Below are 22,168 nucleotides of genomic sequence, written 5' to 3'. Positions count from 1 at the left end.
GGCCAGGAGGATGGTTGCTCTATCTTGGAGAGAGATTGAAGTATCCTCTACACAATCTTGGATTAGAGAGATGGCAAGGTGTGTTACATAAAGCTAAACTATGTAATTAGGGGTAAAGTGCAAGAATTTGAAGAGGTGTGGGCACCCTTAATGGACTTTCTTAAGCAACAATAGGTTATACTTATCTGTAAGGCTACTGAGTGTGACAATTTTATTTTATTTTATTTATTTACTTTCCTACTCTGTAGAGTCAGAGGAAGTAGATGGCTTACATCACACCACAGGTCACAGGCTGTGTTATGTGTTATCAGCGGTTGTTTCAGGGTGGGGCAGCTGAACAAAAGGTAATAATTTACCTCACAGGTATCTGAACCAACAGCTTCCTGAACTGTTCTCTGTACTTCACTGACGATCAACAACAGATCCACGGCTGCTGTTCAGGTCAGTTTCTGATGGATTTCACGTCCCGTCGATCCAAATATTCAGCGTCCATTTCCATGGGAACATCGTCTCCCTGGTTCAGGTAGGGGGTAGAAATAGAAGAGGTAAAGATAAGTAGGAATGGGATTCAAACCCTGGTTCGGGTAGGGGGTAGAAATAGAAGAGGTAAAGATAAGTAGGAATGGGATTCAAACCCTGGTTCGGGTAGGGGGTAGAAATAGAAGAGGTAAAGATAAGTAGGAATGGGATACAAACCCTGGTTTATTTCAAACATGCGATTCACTCAACTGTCATCTGTCTTACCTCTTCTAGTTCTACCCCCTACCCAAACCAGCTGTTCAACAGTCCTGATGGATTTCTGTCAAACCTGTCGGATCTTCACAGAGTAAAGATGACAACACCTAAAGAGATCCTCCTGCGGACTCTGGAGGATCTGGAAAATGAAGACTTTAAAAAATTCAAGTGGCTCATGAGCAAGGGGAGCGTCCTCAAAGACTTCCCAGCGATCCCAATGTATCAGCTGAAGGAAGCGGACCGGATAGACACGGTGGATCTGATGTTCCCGACCTACTGTATAAACACAATTAAGGTCACTAAGATGCTGCTGGTGAGGATGCAGAACAATGATCTGGCTGAAAGACTTCCAAAGAACATGTTAGAGCCTTCAGGTGAGTCTGTAAAACTGAATGTTGGATTGATATCAAAGAATTAAGCCCTAGCTGAGACTGACTGGATAACATGTGCTAGAACAGAACTGTTTCATGTTGAATCTGGTTTAATAAGACATGAATATAAGTAAACACAAGTTCCTGTTTTAGTTGTTCACCACGATGCATAAAACTGTTTCTCTGTTCCAGAGAAGTCTTCTGCAAAGTGGCCTTAATGTGTTCGCTGAGCCCAAAGCCACCGTTTTTACCGTTCTGCATTAAGATTCAGATCAGATTTATTGGTCATTAACCCATCCAGGTCGGCACCTGTTCACACACCCATAGAGACAGATGCCAACCTGGAGCGGTGGGCAGCCATTCAGCGCCCGGGGAGCATGGGGGTACGGTGCCTTGCTCGAGGGCACCTCGGCCGTGACAAGGAGGTGGACTGACACCCCTCCAGCTGTCAGTTCAGTTCAGTTTAAGAGTGGGAATCAAACTGCCAACCTTCCGGTTATTGGACGACCGACTCTAACCACTGAGCCACGGCAATCAGGATATATCGATATATAAATATCGGGGTACCTAAACAGGCATGGCACCCCATGTCATTACAGATGTGTCAATCATCTGTGATGATTTTATTTGGATAAATGTGTATCTCTGAACTTCCATCCATCCAGCCACCGGCACCAGTCATACAGAGACCGAACAGCCCATATCAAGGGGTCCGGCACTCCATACTCCCGGAGCACCCCCTACAAGAGTCCCCGAGGGACACGGTCCAACGCCTTCTCCAAGTCCACAAAACATGTAGTTGGGCGAACTCCCATGCACCCTCCAGGATCCTGCTGAGGTGTCCTTACCAGGGAGGCTGAGGAGTGTGATCCCCCTGTAGTTGGAACACACCCTCAGGGACCACCACCCCGATCTGCCAGTCCAGAGGCACTGCCCCCGATGTCCACGCGGTGTTGCGAGGTGTGTCAACCAAGACAGCCCTACAACATCCAGAGCCTTGAGGAACTCTGGGCGGACCTCATCCACCCCCGGGGCCTTGCCACCGAGGAGCTTTTTGACCACATCCGAGCGTGTCGGTAGGATTGAAGAGGTCCTCAAAGTATTCCCCCCACCGACTCACAACGTCCCCAGTTGAGATCAGCAAAGCTGCCGGATGGTGGACCAGAATCTCTTCAAGGCATTGTTCTCCATGGCCTCCCCGAACTCCTCCCAAGCCCGAGTTTTTGCCTCAGCAACCGCCGAGGCCGCGTTCCGCTTGGCCTGTCAGTACCCATCAGCTGCTTCCAGAGTCCCACTGGCCAAAAAGGCCAGATAGGACTCCTTCTTCAGCTTGACGGCTTCCCTCACCACTGGTGTCCACCAGCGGGTTCGGGGGTTGCCGCCACGACAGGCACCGACCACCTTACGGCCACAGCTCCGGTCGGCCGCCTCAACAATGGAGGCACGGTACATGGCCCATTGGGGCTCAATGTCCCCCACCTCCCCCGGGACATGGTTGAAGCTCTGCCGGAGGTGGGAGTTGAAGCTCCTTCTGACGGGATTCCGCCATCAGACCCTCACAATACGTTTGGGCCCTGCCAGGTCTGACCGGCTTCATCCCCCACCAGCGGAGCCAGCTCACCACCAGGTGGTGATCAGTTGACGGCTCCGCCCCTCTCTTCACCCGAGTGTTAACAACAGTTAACAACAGTCAACAACAGTCAACAACAGTTAACAACAGTCAACAACAGTCAACAACAGTTAAAAACTGTTAAAAACTGTTAACAACAGTTAACAACAGTCAACAACAGTTAACAACAGTCAACAACAGTCAACAACAGTCAACAACAGTCAACAACAGTTAAAAACAGTCAACAGTCAACAACAGTCAACAACAGTTAAAAACAGTCAACAACAGTCAACAACAGTTAAAAACAGTCAACAACAGTCAACAACAGTTAAAAACAGTTAAAAACAGTTAAAAACAGTCAACAACAGTTAACAACAGTTAAAAACAGTCAACAACAGTCAACAACAGTCAACAACAGTTAACAACAGTCAACAATAGTTAAAAACAGTTAAAAACAGTTAAAAACAGTTAAAAACAGTCAACAACAGTTAACAACAGTTAAAAACAGTCAACAACAGTCAACAACAGTCAACAACAGTCAAAAACAGTTAAAAACAGTCAACAACAGTCAACAACAGTTAAAAACAGTTAAAAACAGTTAAAAACAGTCAACAACAGTTAAAAACAGTCAACAACAGTCAACAACAGTCAACAACAGTCAAAAACAGTTAAAAACAGTCAACAACAGTTAACAACAGTTAAAAACAGTCAACAACAGTCAACAACAGTTAACAACAGTTAAAAACAGTTAAAAAACAGTTAACAACAGTTAAAAACAGTCAACAACAGTCAACAACAGTTAAAAACAGTCAACAACAGTCAACAACAGTTAAAAACAGTCAACAACAGTCAACAACAGTCAACAACAGTTAAAAACAGTTAAAAACAGTCAACAACAGTTAACAACAGTTAAAAACAGTTAAAAACAGTCAACAACAGTTAACAACAGTTAACAACAGTTAAAAACAGTCAACAACAGTTAACAACAGTTAACAACAGTTAAAAACAGTCAACAACAGTCAACAACAGTTAACAACAGTTAAAAACAGTTAAAAACAGTTAACAACAGTTAAAAACAGTTAACAACAGTTAAAAACAGTTAACACCAGTTAACAGTTAACAACAGTTAAAAACAGTTTTATGTAAATTCATTCATGTATTTACAGTATTGTCATATTTCTGTTATTGTTTTCTGTTTTCATTCAGAGATCCTCAGTGGGTGTCAGGATAAACTTAAATCTGCTCTGAAGAAGAAGTCCCAGCGTGTGTTTGAGGGGATTCCTAAAGCAGGAAAGCAAATCCTTCTGAATCAGATCTACACAGAGCTCTACATCACAGAGGGAGGCACCGGAGAGGTCAATGATGAACATGAGGTCAGACAGATTGAAGCAGCATCCAGGAAAGCAGACAGAGCAGAAACATCCATCAGACCGGAAGACATCTTTAAAGGCCCACCTGGAAGAGATGAACCACCTGGAAGAGATGAACCAATCAGAACAGTGCTGACAAAGGGAGTGGCTGGCATTGGGAAAACAGTCTTAACTCAGAAGTTCACTCTGGACTGGGCTGAAGGCAAAGCCAACCAGGACATCCAGTTCCTGTTTCCGTTCACTTTCAGAGAGCTGAATGTGCTGAAAGAGAGAAAGTTCAGCTTGGTGGAGCTGGTTCATCACTTCTTTACTGAGACCGAAGAAGCAGGAATCTGCAGCTTTGAACAGTTCCAGGTTGTGTTCATCTTTGACGGTCTGGATGAGTGTCGACTTCCTCTGGACTTCCACAGCAAGGAGCCCCTGGCTGATGCTACAGAGCCCACCTCAGTGGATGTGCTGCTGACAAACCTCATCAGGGGGGAGCTGCTTCCCTCTGCTCGCCTCTGGATAACCACACGACCTGCAGCAGCCAATCAGATCCCTGCTGGCTGTGTCGGCATGGTGACAGAGGTCAGAGGGTTCACTGACCCACAGAAGGAGGAGTACTTCAGGAAGAGATTCAGAGATAAAGAGCGGTCCAGCAGTATCATCTCCCACATCCAGACATCCCGAAGCCTCCACATCATGTGCCACATCCCGGTCTTCTGCTGGATCACCGCTAAAGTTCTGGAGGATGTGTTGGAAACCATGGAAACCAGAGAGGGAGCAGAGCTGCCCAGCACCCTGACCGAGATGTACATCCACTTCCTGGTGTTTCAGACCAAAGTGAAGAAGCTCAAGTACAATGCAGGAGCCGGAAAGGATGCAGAAGATGTCCGGAGGACGGTCGAGTCTCTGGGAAAACTGGCCTTTGAGCAGCTGCAGAAAGGAAACCTGATCTTCTACGAGTCCGACCTGACAGAGTGCGGCATCGATGGAGACGCTTCGCTGTACTCAGGAGTGTTCACGGAGATCTTTAAGGAGGAGAGAGGAATGTACGGGAACACCGTTTACTGCTTCGTCCATCTGAGCGTTCAGGAGTTTCTGGCTGCCGTCTACATGATGCACTGCTACACCAACAGGAAGGAGGAGGTGCTGGAGAGCTTCCTGGGAGAAAACTACCGGTACTCATCTCTGGAGGACTTCTTGGCCAGAGTCATGAAGAAGTCCTTCGATAGTAAAAATGGCCACCTGGACCTGTTTGTCCGCTTCCTTCATGGCCTCTCTGTGGAGTCCAACCAGAGACTCTTAGCAGGCCTGCTGGGTCGGACACAGAACAGTCCAGAAACCACCCAGAGAGTCATCAGCAACCTGAAGGAGATAGATTACTGCTATTCTCCTGATAGAAGCATCAACATCTTCCACTGTCTGATGGAGATGAACGACCTCTCCGTTCATCAGGACATCCAAGAGTTCCTGAAGTCGGAGAACGTCTCAGGGATGAAACTCTCTGAGATCCACTGCTCAGCTCTGGCCTACATGCTGCAGATGTCAGAGCAGGTTCTGGATGTGCTGGACCTGAAGAGGTACAATGTGACGTTTCAGGGGCATCAGAGACTGATCCCAGCGATAAGGAACTGCAGAAAGGCTCGGTGAGTAGAAATCAGATGTAAGTGGTACTAGAGTCCTTGCTTGGCTCAGGGCCTCCTAGAGCTCAGGGCCTCCTAGAGCTCTGGGCCTCCTAGAGCTCTGGGCCTCCTAGGGCTCTGGGCCTCCTAGAGCTCTGGGCCTCCTAGAGCTCTGGGCCTCCTAGGGACCGCACAAGTGTTAAATGTATCAGATGCAGGGAATCCTTGTAGAATATCTGCCTTCATAATAACAGGTTTTACCCGTCATGGCAGACTCGGCTCCAGCCTCACAGAAAGCTCCTGGGAAGTCGTGGCCTCGGCCCTGAGCTCCAGCCCCTCCCACCTGACGGAGCTGTACCTGGATGACATCACTCTGAACTCCTCAGAAACGAAGCTGCTGTCGGCCGCCCTGGAGAGTCCGAACTGCAACCTGGAAACTCTGCAGTCAGTCGATCCGTTCTGCCTTAACATGCTGGTTTAATGTTTTTGGTCTCTGAGGACACCTCAAGACTGTTTTTACTGTAATCTGATTACGTGATCTGATTACTGTAATCTGATTACTGTAATCTGATTACCGTGACCTGAATACTGTAATCTGATTACCGTGACCTGATTACTGTAATCTGATTACTGTAACCTGATTACTGTAACCTGATTACTGTAACCTGATTACTGTAATCTGATTACTGTAATCTGATTACTGTAACCTGATTACTGTAACCTGATTACTGTAATCTGATTACTGTGAGCTGATTACTGTGATCTGATTACTGTAACCTGATTACTCTGAGCTGATTACTGTGATCTGATTACTCTGAGCTGATTACTGTGATCTGATTACTCTGAGCTGATTACTGTGATCTGATTACTCTGAGCTGATTACTGTTATCTGATTACTGTAATCTGATTACTCTGACCTGATTACTGTGATCTAGTTACTGTGATCTGATTACTGTGATCTGATTACTGTGACCTGATTACTGTGATCTGATTACTGTGATCTGATTACTGTGATCTGATTACTGTGACCTGATTACTGTGATCTGATTACTGTGATCTGATTACTGTGATCTATTACTGTGATCTGATTACTGTAATCTGATTACTGTGATCTGATTACTGTAATCTGATTACTGTAACCTGATTACTGTGACCTGATTACTGTAACCTGATTACTGTAATCTGATTACTGTGAGCTGATTACTGTGATCTGATTACTGTAACCTGATTACTGTAATCTGTTTACTGTGATCTGATTACTATAATCTGATTACTGTGATCTGATTACTCTGAGCTGATTACTCTGAGCTGATTACTGTAATCTGATTACTCTGACCTGATTACTGTGATCTAGTTACTGTGATCTGATTACTGTGATCTGATTACTGTGACCTGATTACTGTGATCTGATTACTGTGATCTGATTACTGTGATCTATTACTGTGATCTGATTACTGTAATCTGATTACTGTGATCTGATTACTGTAATCTGATTACTGTAACCTGATTACTGTGATCTGATTACTGTAACCTGATTACTGTGATCTGATTACTGTGATCTGATTACTGTGATCTGAATACTGTGATCTGAATACTGTAATCTGATTACTGTAATCTGATTACTGTAATCTGATTACTGTAACCTGATTACTGTGACCTGATTACTGTAACCTGATTACTGTGATCTGAATACTGTAATCTGTTTACTGTAACCTGATTACTGTAATCTTATTACTGTGATCTGAATACTGTAATCTGTTTACTGTAACCTGATTACTGTAATCTTATTACTGTGATCTGATTACTGTAATCTGATTACTGTAACCTGATTACTGTGATCTGATTACTGTAATCTGGTTACTGTAATCTGGTTACTGTGATCTGATTACTGTAATCTAATTACTGTGATCTGATTACTGTGATCTGATTACTGTGATCTGATTACTGTAATCTGATTACTGTGATCTGATTACTGTGATCTGATTACTGTAATCTGTTTACTATAATCTGATTACTGTAATCTGATTACTGTAACCTGATTACTGTGATCTGATTACTGTGATCTGAATACTGTAATCTGTTTACTGTAACCTGATTACTGTAATCTGATTACTGTAACCTGATTACTGTGATCTGATTACTGTAATCTGGTTACTGTGATCTAATTACTGTGATCTGATTACTGTAACCTGATTACTGTGATCTGATTACTGTAACCTGATTACTGTGATCTGATTACTGTAATCTGATTACTGTGATCTGATTACTGTAACCTGATTACTGTAACCTGATTACTGTGATCTGATTACTGTAATCTGATTACTGTGATCTAATTACTGTAATCTGATTACTGTAACCTGATTACTGTAACCTGATTACTGTAACCTGATTACTGTGATCTGATTACTGTAACCTGATTACTGTAACCTGATTACTGTAACCTGATTACTGTGATCTGATTACTGTGATCTGATTACTGTAATCTGATTACTGTGACCTGATTACTGTGATCTGATTACTGTAGTCTGGTTACTGTAACCTGATTACTGTAATCTGATTACTGTAATCTGATTACTGTAGTCTGGTTACTGTAGTCTGGTTACTGTAGTCTGGTTACTGTAACCCGATTACTGTAACCCGATTACTGTAACCCGATTACTGTAATCTGGTTACTGTGATCTGATTATTGTAATCTGATTACTGTAACCTGATTACTGTGCTCTGAATACTGTGATCTGGTTACTGTAATCTGATTACTGTAACCTGATTACTGTAACCTGATTACTGTAATCTGATAACTGTGATCTGATTACTGTAATCTGTTTACTGTGATCTGATTACTGTAATCTGATTACTGTAATCTGATTAGGGTTCAATTCCTCTTGGGACCAGTGTTTTCTCAACTTTTCCTTTGTTTTACATTCATAAGGTCTAAAATCTCAAAGTCCAACTGAAATGAATCGGTTAATGGGGCCACAGATGGAGGTCCAGCCCGGTTTGAGCCCGGTTTGAGCACAGCTTAACTCCATTTCTTCCTCCTTTGTCCCTTCTTTTATGGAACTTAGTCCCACATTAGTTATTGTGGGATTCTTTCAGCTATGTTTTATTCTTTCTTCAGACTGTTTTCGTGCCTGTTTTCGAGCTTTACTGGAGACTTCATTATTCTGGTCCCTCCCCACCTGAGACATCTCTACCTGCACTGCCTTTCCATCTGGGGTCCAGGAGTGGAGCACCTGTGCAGCGTTTTGGAGAGTCCACGCTGTCAGCTGGAGACTCTGAGGTCAGACTCCATGTTTTCCTCCCAGGATGGCTTCAGGCGGGCCGGTGGTCCTCTGAGCTGACGTCTTTTATTCTGTATTTAGTGTGCAGAGCTGCGTTTTCCACGGGATTGTCTGGCCCAGTCTGGGCTCAGCTCTGAGGTCCAACCCTTCCCAACTCAGACTTCTGGAACTGCGTACAGTTCAGGATTTGGAAGTGGAGGAGTTCTGTGGTTTTCTGGCAAGTCCACAATGTGGACTTGAGACTCTGAGGTCAGTCTTCATGTTTTGTTGTGTACTGAGATTATTGTGTACGAAGGAATAAAGCCACCGTCAGGGCTGGGTGAGGAGGAATGTGAGAGGAATTACAGATTAATGTTTTCTGACTGATTTATCACTGTTGAAAAAGTTTGTGTTAATATGAGAATATCAGTTCAACTCTCACACCTCCTGCAGTGTATTTCTGAACTCAAATACGTTATGATAGTCATATATACCAAAGCCCAGCAGGTGCAGTCTGAGATGCATATTCAAGTGTTCTCCTGCCCAGAGAGATACAGCCTGAGGGCGAGTGGATCAGCCATTCACGTTACAAAAAGCAAAGGAAGTCGTCATAATGTTGGTGCATTTAGAGGAACTTTTACAGGTTTCTTTCCACTGTGTCCTCCTAAATACCAGAAACCTTCTAAAAGCTTAAGAAACTTCCAGCGATGTAGCAGGAGCTGCCGGAGACCAGAAAACCTCCAGAAAACCTTCAAAAACCTCCAGAAACCTCCAAAAAACCTTCGAAAACCTCCAGAAACCTCCAGAAACCTGCAGAAACCTTCGGAAACATGCAGAAACCTTCAAAAACCGCCAGAAAACCTTCAGAAACCTTCAAAAACCTCCAGAAAACATCCAGAAAACCTTCGGAAACCTCCAGAAACCTTCAAAAACCTCCAGAAAACCTTCGGAAACATCCAGAAACCTCCAGAAACCTGCAGAAACATGCAGAAACCTTCACAAACCTCCAGAAACCTGGAAACGAATGAAATACCAATATTTCCACAAACTCTCCCTGATTGTTCAGCAGAGGCAGCTGGGATCAGAGTCTTTAACTCGGTTCACATCTGGAAGGTGATCCAAACATCCACCAATGGTTCCACATGGAACTGATTTGCTTCAGTTAAAATGAGCTCACTCTTTAAAAACTGTATTTTTTCCTGTTTTCAGGCTGAAGCTGTGCCACCTCTCAGCAAACAGCTGTTCTTCTCTGGCCTCCGGCCTGAAGGGAAACCCCTCCCACCTCAAAGAGCTGGACCTGGGAGGAAACGCCATCCAGGACTCAGGAGTGGAGCAGCTGTGCGGTTTTCTGGAGAGGCCCCTCTGTGGACTGGAGACTCTGAGGTCAGAACCCATGTTTCAGAGGTCAGATCCCATGTTTCTGAGGTCAGACCAAGTTTCAGAGGTCAGACCCCATGTTTCAGAGGTCAGATCCCATGTTTCAGAGGTCAGACCCCATGTTTCAGAGGTCAGACCCCATGTTTCAGAGGTCAGACCCCAAGTTTCAGAGGTCAGACCCCAAGTTTCAGAGGTCAGATCCCATGTTTCAGAGGTCAGACCCCATGTTTCAGAGGTCAGACCCCATGTTTCAGAGGTCAGAGCCCATGTTTCAGAGGTCAGAGCCTAGGTTTTAGGGTCAGACCCCATGTTTCAGAGGTCAGACCCCCATGTTTCAGAGGTCAGACCCCATGTTTCAGAGGTCAGACCCCATGTTTCAGAGGTCAGACCCCATGTTTCAGAGATCAGACCCCATGTTTCAGAGGTCAGACCCTAGGTTTCAGAGGTCAGACCCCATGGTCAGACCCCTCTGAGCTGCTCCACCCTTATGCCCCTGCTCGGTGCCTCAGGTCAGCTGATCAGTTGCTCCTGGAGGTACCGAGGGCCAAGCGGAAGCTCAGAGGAGACAGAGCCTTTTCTGTTGCCGGTCCGAAACTGTGGAACGACCTCCCGCTTCACATTAGACAAGCCCCTTCACTGCCCATTTTCAAAACCCGTCTTAAGACCCATTTTTATTCCCTGGCTTTTAACCCAGCATGAGACTCTGTTTCTAGTATTGTTTTATTGTTTTTATTATTTTAATATTGTTGTTGTTTTTACATTGTTCTTGTGTTTTAAGCCTTGTTTTATTTTGTGTTGTACAGCACTTTGTTTCAGCTACGGCTGTGTTAAAAGGCTATATAATAAAGTTTGATGATGTTTCAGAGATCAGACCCCATGTTTCAGAGGTCAGACCCCATGTTTCAGAGGTCAGACCCCAAGTTTCAGAGGTCAGACCCCATGTTTCAGAGGTCAGACCCCATGTTTCAGAGATCAGACCCCATGTTTCAGAGGTCAGACCCCATGTTTCAGAGGACAGACCCCATGTTTCAGAGATCAGACCTTAGGTTTCAGAGGTCAGACCTCATGTTTCAGAGATCAGACCCTAGGTTTCAGAGGTCAGACCCCATGTTTCAGAGATCAGACCCTAGGTTTCAGAGGTCAGACCCCAGGTTTCAGAGGTCAGACCCCATGTTTCAGAGATCAGACCCCATGTTTCAGAGGTCAGACCCCATGTTTCAGAGATCAGACCCCATGTTTCAGAGGTCAGACCCCATGTTTCAGAGGACAGACCCCATGTTTCAGAGATCAGACCTTAGGTTTCAGAGGTCAGACCTCATGTTTCAGAGATCAGACCCTAGGTTTCAGAGGTCAGACCCCATGTTTCAGAGATCAGACCCTAGGTTTCAGAGGTCAGACCCCAGGTTTCATAGGTCAGACCCCATGTTTCAGAGGTCAGACCCCATGTTTCAGAGCTCAGACCCCATGTTTCATAGGTCAGACCCCCAGGTTTCAGAGGTCAGACCCTAGGTTTTAGGTCAGACCCCATGTTTCAGAGGTCAGACCCCAAGTTTCAGAGGTCAGACCCCAAGTTTCAGAGGTCAGACCCCAAGTTTCAGAGGTCAGACCCCATGTTTCAGAGGTCAGACCCCATGTTTCAGAGGTCAGACCCCAAGTTTCAGAGGTCAGACCCCAAGTTTCAGAGGTCAGACCCCATGTTTCAGAGGTCAGAGCCTAGGTTTTAGGGTCAGACCCCATGTTTCAGAGGTCAGACCCCCATGTTTCAGAGGTCAGAGCCCATGTTTCAGAGGTCAGACCCCATGTTTCAGAGGTCAGACCCCATGTTTCAGAGATCAGACCCCAAGTTTCAGAGGTCAGACCCCATGTTTCAGAGGTCAGACCCTAGGTTTTAGGGTCAGACCCCATGTTTCAGAGATCAGACCCCATGTTTCAGAGGTCAGACCCTAGGTTTCAGAGGTCAGACCCCATGGTCAGACCCCTCTGAGCTGCTCCACCCTTATGCCCCTGCTCGGTGCCTCAGGTCAGCTGATCAGTTGCTCCTGGAGGTACCGAGGGCCAAGCGGAAGCTCAGAGGAGACAGAGCCTTTTCTGTTGCCGGTCCGAAACTGTGGAACGACCTCCCGCTTCACATTAGACAAGCCCCTTCACTGCCCATTTTCAAAACCCGTCTTAAGACCCATTTTTATTCCCTGGCTTTTAACCCAGCATGAGACTCTGTTTCTAGTATTGTTTTATTGTTTTTATTATTTTAATATTGTTGTTGTTTTTACATTGTTCTTGTGTTTTAAGCCTTGTTTTATTTTGTGTTGTACAGCACTTTGTTTCAGCTACGGCTGTGTTAAAAGGCTATATAATAAAGTTTGATGATGTTTCAGAGATCAGACCCCATGTTTCAGAGGTCAGACCCCATGTTTCAGAGGTCAGACCCCATGTTTCAGAGATCAGACCCCATGTTTCAGAGGTCAGACCCCATGTTTCAGAGGACAGACCCCATGTTTCAGAGATCAGACCCCATGTTTCAGAGGTCAGACCCCATGTTTCAGAGGACAGACCCCATGTTTCAGAGATCAGACCTTAGGTTTCAGAGGTCAGACCTCATGTTTCAGAGATCAGACCCTAGGTTTCAGAGGTCAGACCCCATGTTTCAGAGATCAGACCCTAGGTTTCAGAGGTCAGACCCCAGGTTTCATAGGTCAGACCCCATGTTTCAGAGATCAGACCCCATGTTTCAGAGCTCAGACCCCATGTTTCATAGGTCAGACCCCCAGGTTTCAGAGGTCAGACCCCCAGGTTTCAGAGGTCAGACCCTAGGTTTTAGGTCAGACCCCATGTTTCAGAGGTCAGACCCCAAGTTTCAGAGGTCAGACCCCAAGTTTCAGAGGTCAGACCCCAGGTTTCAGAGGTCAGACCCCATGTTTCAGAGGTCAGACCCCCAGGTTTCAGACGTCAGACCCCATGTTTCAGAGGTCAGACCCCATGTTTCAGAGGTCAGACCCCATGTTTCAGAGGTCAGACCCCAGGTTTCAGAGGTCAGACCCCAGGTTTCAGAGGTCAGACCCCAGGTTTCAGAGGTCAGACCCCCAGGTTTCAGACGTCAGACCCCAGGTTTCAGAGGTCAGACCCCAGGTTTCAGAGGTCAGATCCCAGGTTTCAGAGGTCAGACCCCATGTTTCAGAGGTCAGACCCCAGGTTTCAGAGGTCAGATCCCAGGTTTCAGAGGTCAGACCCCATGTTTCAGAGGTCAGACCCCCAGGTTTCAGACGTCAGACCCCATGTTTCAGAGGTCAGACCCCCAGGTTTCAGACGTCAGACCCCATGTTTCAGAGGTCAGACCCCATGTTTCAGAGGTCAGACCCCATGTTTCAGAGTTCAGACCCCATGTTTCAGAGGTCAGACCCCAGGTTTCAGAGGTCAGATCCCAGGTTTCAGAGGTCAGACCCCATGTTTCAGAGGTCAGACCCCCAGGTTTCAGACGTCAGACCCCATGTTTCAGAGGTCAGACCCCATGTTTCAGAGGTCAGACCCCAGGTTTCAGAGGTTGCACCTTAGATTATCTTCAGTTCTCCGCAGAAACTGAGTGATTTAACCAGGAACTATGTCCTCTGAACCTGTATTTCTGTGTTCTGATTCAGGTTGGAGTACTGCGATTTATCAGAGATCTGCTGTGCTCCTTTGGTCTCTGCTCTGAAGTCCAACCCATCCCACCTGAGAGAGCTCAATCTGAGCAGCAACAAGCTGAAGGATGCAGGAGTGGAGCAGCTGGGTGGTTTCCTGAGGAGTCCCCACTGTCGGCTGAAGACTCTGAGGTTAGACGCCATGTTTTAGGTGTTCTCAGCAGATCTGCACTGTGGAGGACCAGGCTGGTGGACACGGGATGCTAACAGGATGCTAACAGCTAAGGATAGCAGGATGCTAACAGCTAAGGATAGCAGGGTCCTAACAGGATGCTAATAGGATGCTAACAGCTTGCTAACAGGATGCTAACAGCTAAGGATAATAGGATGCTAACAGCTAACAGGATGCTAACAGCTAAGGATAACAGGATGCTAACAGCTTGCTAACATAATTCTTACAGCTTGCTAATAGTTTGCTAACAGGATGCTAACAGCTTGCTAACAGGGTGCTAATAGGGTGCTAACAGGATGCTAACAGCTGAGGATAACAGGATGCTAACAGGGTGCTAACCGGATGCTAACAGCTTGCTAACCGGATGCTAACAGGATGCTAACAGAATGCTAACAGGGTGCTAAAAGGGTGCTAACAGAATGCTAACAGGATGCTAACCGAATGCTTTCAGCTTGCGAACAGCTTGCTAAATGGATGTTAACAGGATGCTAACAGGGTGCTATCAGCTTTCTAACCGGATGCTAACAGCTCAGGATAACTGTGTTAGGGACAGATTCCTCGTCACTTAGACGTGGATGTAGTCCTCAGATGTGGACAATGCTCCTGCGGTCCAGACATTCAGCTTCAGTCCAAACCTCAGAACTCATCTGTGTTGAATTCAATCTGTATTTCTCATCATTATTTTTAGGCATTTTATCAGATCAAATAGAACATTTCAAAGCTTTTGGCCTTTCTTTACAGTTCAACTGACTTCAGCCCCGAGCTTAAAGCCTGAATGCATCTGCAGGACGAAGAAGTTTGATTATGTATAAATAACTTGTAAATAAACCTGCTTCCTTCCTCAGACTGAGCGACTGCAGCCTGTCAGAGGTCGGCTGCGTTCCTCTGGGCTCGGCTCTGAGGTCCAACCCGTCCCACCTGAAAGAACTGGACCTGAGTGAGAACCAGCTGCAGGATGCTGGACTGCAGGAGCTGAGCGGCTTTCTGCAGAGTCCTCTCTGTGAGCTGGAGACTCTGAGGTCAGAAACCATGCTGAGATGAGAAAGAAATAAAGCGTATAGCCTTTAGCATTTAGCTTTATTTTAAATGTGCTGCCATATAAATGAAAGTGCCATAACATTTGTTGTGCAAACAAACTTAACATCAGCAGAATTTACAGAATAAAAGCCTGTGAGCAACAGACTTTTACAAAATAAAAGCCTGTGAGCAACAGACTTTTACAAAATAAAAACCTGTGAGCGACAGACTTTTAAAATAAAAGCCTGTGAGCAACAGACTTTTACAAAATAAAAGCCTGTGAGCGACAGACTTTTACAAAATAAAAGCCTGTGAGCAACAGACATTTACAATAATAAAAGCCTGTGAGCAAGTCTTTTACAAAATAAAAGCCTGTGAGCGACAGACTTTTACAAAATAAAAGCCTGTGAGCGACAGACTTTTACAAAATAAAAGCCTGTGAGCGACAGACTTTTACAAAATAAAAGCCTGTGAGCGACAGACTTTTACAAAATAAAAGCCTGTGAGCGACAGACTTTTACAAAATAAAAGCCTGTGAGCAACAGACTTTTACAAAATAAAAGCCTGTGAGCAACAGACTTTTACAAAATAAAAGCCTGTGAGCGACAGACTTTTACAAAATAAAAGCCTGTGAGCGACAGACTTTTACAAAATAAAAGCCTGTGAGCGACAGACTTTTACAAAATAAAAGCCTGTGAGCGACAGACTTTTACAAAATAAAAGCCTGTGAGCAACAGACTTTTACAATAATAAAAGCCTGTGAGCAACAGACTTTTACAGAATAAAAGCCTGTGAGCGACAGACTTTTACAATAATAAAAGCCTGTGAGCAACAGACTTTTACAAAATAAAATCCTGTGAGCAAGTCTTTTACAAAATAAAAGCCTGTGAGCGACAGACTTTTACAAAATAAAAGCCTGTGAGCGACAGACTTTTACAAAATAAAAGCCTGTGAGAGACAGACTTTTACAATAATAAAAGCCTGTGAGCAACAGACTTTTACAGAATAAAAGCCTGTGAGCAACAGACTTTTACAATAATAAAAGCCTGTGAGCAACAGACTTTTACAAAATAAAATCCTGTGAGCAAGTCTTTTACAAAATAAAAGCCTGTGAGCGACAGACTTTTACAAAATAAAAGCCTGTGAGCGACAGACTTTTAAAATAAAAGCCTGTGAGCAACAGACTTTTACAATAATAAAAGCCTGTGAGCAACAGACTTTTACAGAATAAAAACCTGTGAGCGACAGACTTTTAAAATAAAAGCCTGTGAGCAACAGACCTTTACAAAATAAAATCCTGTGAGCAAGTCTTTTACAAAATAAAAGCCTGTGAGCGACAGACTTTTACAAAATAAAAGCCTGTGAGCGACAGACTTTTACAATAATAAAAGCCTGTGAGCAAGTCTTTTACAAAATAAAAGCCTGTGAGCGACAGACTTTTACAATAATAAAAGCCTGTGAGCAAGTCTTTTACAAAATAAAAGCCTGTGAGCGACAGACTTTTACAATAATAAAAGCCTGTGAGCAACAGACTTTTACAGAATAAAAGCCTGTGAGCAACAGACTTTTACAAAATAAAAGCCTGTGAGCAAGTCTTTTACAAAATAAAAGCCTGTGAGCGACAGACTTTTACAAAATAAAAGCCCGTGAGCAACAGACTTTTACAAAATAAAAGCCTGTCAGCAACAGACTTTTACAAAATAAAAGCCTGTGAGCAGCAGACTTAAGAAATAAAAGCCGGACTCTTGTGCTCCTGAGGTCTGAGCCTCATGTTTTCCGTGGTCAGTTTGCAGGACTGCAGCCTGTCGGACGTCAGCTCTCTGGGCTCGGCTCTGAGGTCCAACCCGACCCATCTGACCCAGCTGGAGCTGAGCCAGAACCAGCTGAAGCCTCCAGGACTGAAGCAGCTGTGGGACTATGTGAGGAGTCCTCTCTGCAGACTGAAGACTCTGAGGTCAGATGTTTCACTGTTCTGTGTTCAGATGGAGCTGAACCCAACGGGTGGATCTCCAGCTTCTGTCCTTGAACGTTCTCGACTCTGAAACTGGTCTTTACTTTGTTCCTTTCAGACTGTACGACTGCAGCCTGTCAGAGAGCAGCTGCGCTCCTCTGGGATCGGCTCTGAGGTCCAACCCCTCCCACCTGAAACATCTGGAGCTGCACTGCAACAGGCTGCAGGACCCGGGGGTGAAACATCTGTGTGACTATCTGAGGAGTCCTCTCTGCACACTGGAGTATCTGAGGTCAGAACACTCACATTCACTTTTATTTGTGTCCCCGTCGGGTAATCAGTGCTGCAGCAAGTAGAAAGGACATAAAACATAAATGACTTATAATTAAAAGTCTAAGAGGGATGATACAGTGTGCTGAAACACAGAGAGGGGCCTGATAACTGAAGGCTCTGCCTCCCAAACTGGCAGCTGGTTCCACAGAGAGGGGCCTGATAACTGAAGGCTCTGCCTCCCAAACTGGCAGCTAGTTCCACAGAGAGGGGCCTGATAACTGAAGGCTCTGCCTCCCAAACTGGCAGCTGTTTCCTCAGAGAGGGGCCTGATAACTGAAGGCTCTGCCTCCCAAACTGGCAGCTGGTTCCACAGAGAGGGGCCTGATAACTGAAGGCTCTGCCTCCCAAACTGGCAGCTGGTTCCACAGAGAGGGGCCTGATAACTGAAGGCTCTGCCTCCCAAACTGGCAGCTAGTTCCACAGAGAGGGGCCTGATAACTGAAGGCTCTGCCTCCCAAACTGGCAGCTGTTTCCTCAGAGAGGGGCCTGATAACTGAAGGCTCTGCCTCCCAAACTGGCAGCTGGTTCCACAGAGAGGGGCCTGATAACTGAAGGCTCTGCCTCCCAAACTGGCAGCTGGTTCCACAGAGAGGGGCCTGATAACTGAAGGCTCTGTCTCCCAAACTGGCAGCCGGTTCGACAGAGAGGGGCCTGATAACTGAAGGCTCTGCCTCCCAAACTGGCAGCTGGTTCCACAGAGAGGGGCCTGATAACTGAAGGCTCTGCCTCCCAAACTGGCAGCTGTTTCCTCAGAGAGGGGCCTGATAACTGAAGGCTCTGCCTCCCAAACTGGCAGCTGGTTCCACAGAGAGGGGCCTGATAACTGAAGGCTCTGCCTCCCAAACTGGCAGCTGGTTCCACAGTGAGGGGCCTGATAACTGAAGGCTCTGTCTCCCAAACTGGCAGCTAGTTCCACAGAGAGGGGCCTGATAACTGAAGGCTCTGCCTCCCAAACTGGCAGCTGGTTCCACAGAGAGGGGCCTGATAACTGAAGGCTCTGCCTCCCAAACTGGCAGCTGGTTCCACAGAGAGGGGCCTGATAACTGAAGGCTCTGCCTCCCAAACTGGCAGCTGGTTCCACAGTGAGGGGCCTGATAACTGAAGGCTCTGTCTCCCAAACTGGCAGCTGGTTCCATAGAGAGGGGCCTGATAACTGAAGGCTCTGTCTCCCAAACTGGCAGCCGGTTCCACAGAGAGGGGCCTGATAACTGAAGGCTCTGTCTCCCAAACTGGCAGCTGGTTCCACAGAGAGGGGCCTGATAACTGAAGGCTCTGCCTCCCAAACTGGCAGCTGTTTCCTCAGAGAGGGGCCTGATAACTGAAGGCTCTGCCTCCCAAACTGGCAGCTGGTTCCACAGAGAGGGGCCTGATAACTGAAGGCTCTGCCTCCCAAACTGGCAGCTGGTTCCACAGAGAGGGGCCTGATAACTGAAGGCTCTGCCTCCCAAACTGGCAGCTGGTTCCACAGTGAGGGGCCTGATAACTGAAGGCTCTGTCTCCCAAACTGGCAGCTGGTTCCACAGAGAGGGGCCTGATAACTGAAGGCTCTGCCTCCCAAACTGGCAGCTGGTTCCACAGAAAGGAGCCTGATAACTGAAGGCTCTGCCTCCCAAACTGGCAGCTGGTTCCACAGAAAGGAGCCTGATAACTGAAGGCTCTGCCTCCCAAACTGGCAGCTGGTTCCACAGAGAGGGGCCTGATAACTGAAGGCTCTGCCTCCCAAACTGGCAGCTAGTTCCACAGAGAGGGGCCTGATAACTGAAGGCTCTGCCTCCCAAACTGGCAGCTGGTTCCTCAGAGAGGGGCCATCTTTGTAGTTTGGATTGTAAATGCTTGAACGCGGTGACGTAAATCCTGAATACTTGTGATTCTGCTCGTCTCTTCTTCAGGTTGAGCAGGTGCGGTCTGTCGGAGGTCAGCTGTGCTTCTCTGCTCTCGGCTCTGAAGTCCAACCCTTCCCACCTTGTCACTCTGGACCTGTCGGGCAACGACCTGCAGGGCGGCGCCGCAGTGAAGCAGCTTTCTGAGCTTCTGCAGAGTCCACACTACAAACTGCAGCGTCTGGGACTCTGAGTCCAAAAGCATCAACAGGATTCAAAGAGCATGAACCAACAAAGGCTGTTCCCTCATGAATTATTCAGGCACATTCGTCAAATATGTGTTCCAACTCTTTTCTGAAGAGTGAATCTCCGCATGCAGTTGCTTTCAGTTTAGTTTCAGTTTGAGTGTTTTCAGATGTTTCGGATGCTTTCATCCATGTTTATATGTCGGAAACAGTCTGAGATTCGTGCTGGGACCATGTGGTTGTTAGGTGGGACTGACAGATAGAGCTGGGTATCGTTAGCATACTCCAGCATCACTTGACTCTCTTGTTGACAGCACTATAGTTTCAATGCGTCCAACACTGGACAATGTTGCCCCTCTGAAAAGGAAGGTAATCAGTCAGAAGAGGCTGGCTCCTTGGTATAATTCACAGCTGGAGATACAGTGGTGTTCCTCTAAATTTAAAGCTAGAACTGCTTATTATTCATCACTAATAGAAGAGAATAAGAACAATCCCAGTTTTCTCTTCAGCGCTGTAGCCAGTTCTGAGAAAAAGAGTCCGAGCTCTGTTGAGCCAGTTATTCCTTTTAGAATATAAAGCCAGCAGAGCTCTTAGATCCAAGGACTCAGGTCAGCTGGTCCAGTCCAGAGTCCAGACTAAACATGGAGAAGCAGCATTTAGCTGTTATGCTGCAAACAAGTGGAACAAACTGCCAGTGGAGATTAAACTTTCACCAAATGGAGACATATTTAAATCCAGGTTAAAAACATTTCTTTTCTCATGTGTCTATACATGAAATCTGCACGCTATCTTTGAACTTATCTGGACTGTTGCTGGTTTTTAAATTCATTTAAATGATTTTATTTGTTTCTCTTTATATTCTTTTATGTATTTTAATGCTTCTTCCACTCCCTGCTGCAATGCTTTTATTTTATATAAAGCACTTTGAATTGTTTTGTACATGAAATGTGCTATATAAATAAATTTGATTTGATTTGATTTCACTTTCAGCAGTGATGATTTCATGAGATTCATCATATTTCTTTTTTCATGCAAACACTGACACTTCCTCACACACCAGAGTTAGTCATGGAGTTCCACAGGGCTCTGTGTTCGAAACCACATACTACTTCCATACTGCATACTGATCGATCAGACAGTATGCAGAGCGTTTACCCACAATGCATTTCGCTCCTGCCCGAGCCGGAATCAGCCGGCCTGAAGCTGATTTCTCTTAAGCTCTAAACTCTGTAAACTTTAGCAACATTTGAAACATTTTCAGGTGAGAAAGTAGTCGTTTAGATCCCCAACGTGTTGAAAACCTGACTAAATACCGGCTGTTTACAATTTTGTTCCCACGAATTCGGCGCTACTAAAGCTAGCCGCAGTGAGCAACGTACTTCCTGTTATTTTCACAAAATAAAATACCCGTTGCCTTTTATCATAGGGAAAGCCATTACCATACAATTGGTGCTTTTGTTTTGAAAACAGGAAGCGAACCTACCCTCGTTGTAGCTAGCTTGAAACTGCCGTTTTGACAGGAAATGACGATCGGCGACGTCACGTTACGTTGCATCTTGGGTAGTTTGAGTATGAGTAGTAACCTCATGATGCATACCCAACATTTCAGAGAATCTAGTATGCATTCTGGAAAAAAAGTCAGTAGGAGTAGTAGGAGAAGTATGCGGTTTCAAACACAGCCTGACTCTTCCTCACACACCACAGTTAGTCATGGAGTTCCACAGGGCTCTGTGTCAGGACCGATATGAATGACTGTAAATGGGCCAGTGGAACAAGATATTCATCAACTGGAGTGGAGAATCTCACACTTTTGGAATGAAGCTATTCCAGCAATAAACATTAAACTAAAGCCATCTAAACTTACAGGAATAACTTCTGACAGTGTTCTAAAGTTTGGAAACGGAATCAACTATCAGAACGAGAGATTAGTGAGGCAGAACAATGCAGGCCAGGTGAATACATCATCATCCCTCCTGTCTGAGAATGGGTACCAAGTCCCGTTAGAAAGCCCTGACAACCTTAAACAGTCAGAGTTTGTTATTGACCTCATGACAAGCTGTAAGGAATGTGATGTGGATACTCAGTTCTGCCTCAGAGCGCCCTGTGAGCATCATTTGGATCCTTGTTGAATCGTATGCTCCTTCTTTTTAACCCTTTGTGCGGTCTTAATATTGTGTTTACTCCCTTTGTCCTACGGGTCAAAAATGACCTGCCCTATCAAAGACCCCAAAAAAAGCAACTTAATTGAATTTTAAATCCAAATTCTATTTTGTATGATGAAACCACCTGTTATTGATCTATTCAACTCAATTCAATAAATTTTTTATCATGTATTTTTTGTTACACAATACAAAAAGACAATCACCAGTTTTCAGGATTACACTTTTTTTACATTTTTATTTTATTTTATTTTACCACAAACCAACTGTCAGTTGGACCAACAGTTTTCTTGTTTTCTCAGTTTTCTTGTACATAATAAAGGTTTATTATTGCTATTATATAAATGTGAAGTAATTACTTCTTAATTAATCACATTGAAAGGGAAAAAAACAGTGAACTTTTTTCTGGTGTTTAAATGTTTTTATAATTCACGGGTCAAAAATGACCCATAAGACAATCTTTGTACC

The 22,168-nt window shown here is 45.4% G+C and overlaps 1 protein-coding gene across 1 annotated transcript; it reads left to right on the top strand.

Annotated features, from left to right (window-relative positions):
- Positions 1 to 956: 956 nt before the first annotated feature.
- Positions 957 to 19,562, top strand: LOC142370197 (protein NLRC3-like). Its single transcript, XM_075452672.1, has 8 exons — positions 957 to 1,109; positions 3,922 to 5,716; positions 5,966 to 6,136; positions 10,162 to 10,335; positions 13,962 to 14,135; positions 15,021 to 15,194; positions 17,262 to 17,435; positions 19,366 to 19,562. Exons 1-8 carry the CDS (start codon positions 998 to 1,000, stop codon positions 19,547 to 19,549), a joined length of 2,958 nt encoding a protein of 985 aa, XP_075308787.1. The 5' UTR covers positions 957 to 997; the 3' UTR covers positions 19,550 to 19,562.
- The last annotated feature ends 2,606 nt before the right edge of the window (positions 19,563 to 22,168 follow it).

This window comes from Odontesthes bonariensis, chromosome 20 (genome assembly GCF_027942865.1).
Source record: "Odontesthes bonariensis isolate fOdoBon6 chromosome 20, fOdoBon6.hap1, whole genome shotgun sequence".
In the NCBI taxonomy this organism is placed as follows: Eukaryota; Metazoa; Chordata; class Actinopteri; order Atheriniformes; family Atherinopsidae; genus Odontesthes; species Odontesthes bonariensis.
This window is presented reverse-complemented; position numbering and strand designations above follow the sequence as displayed.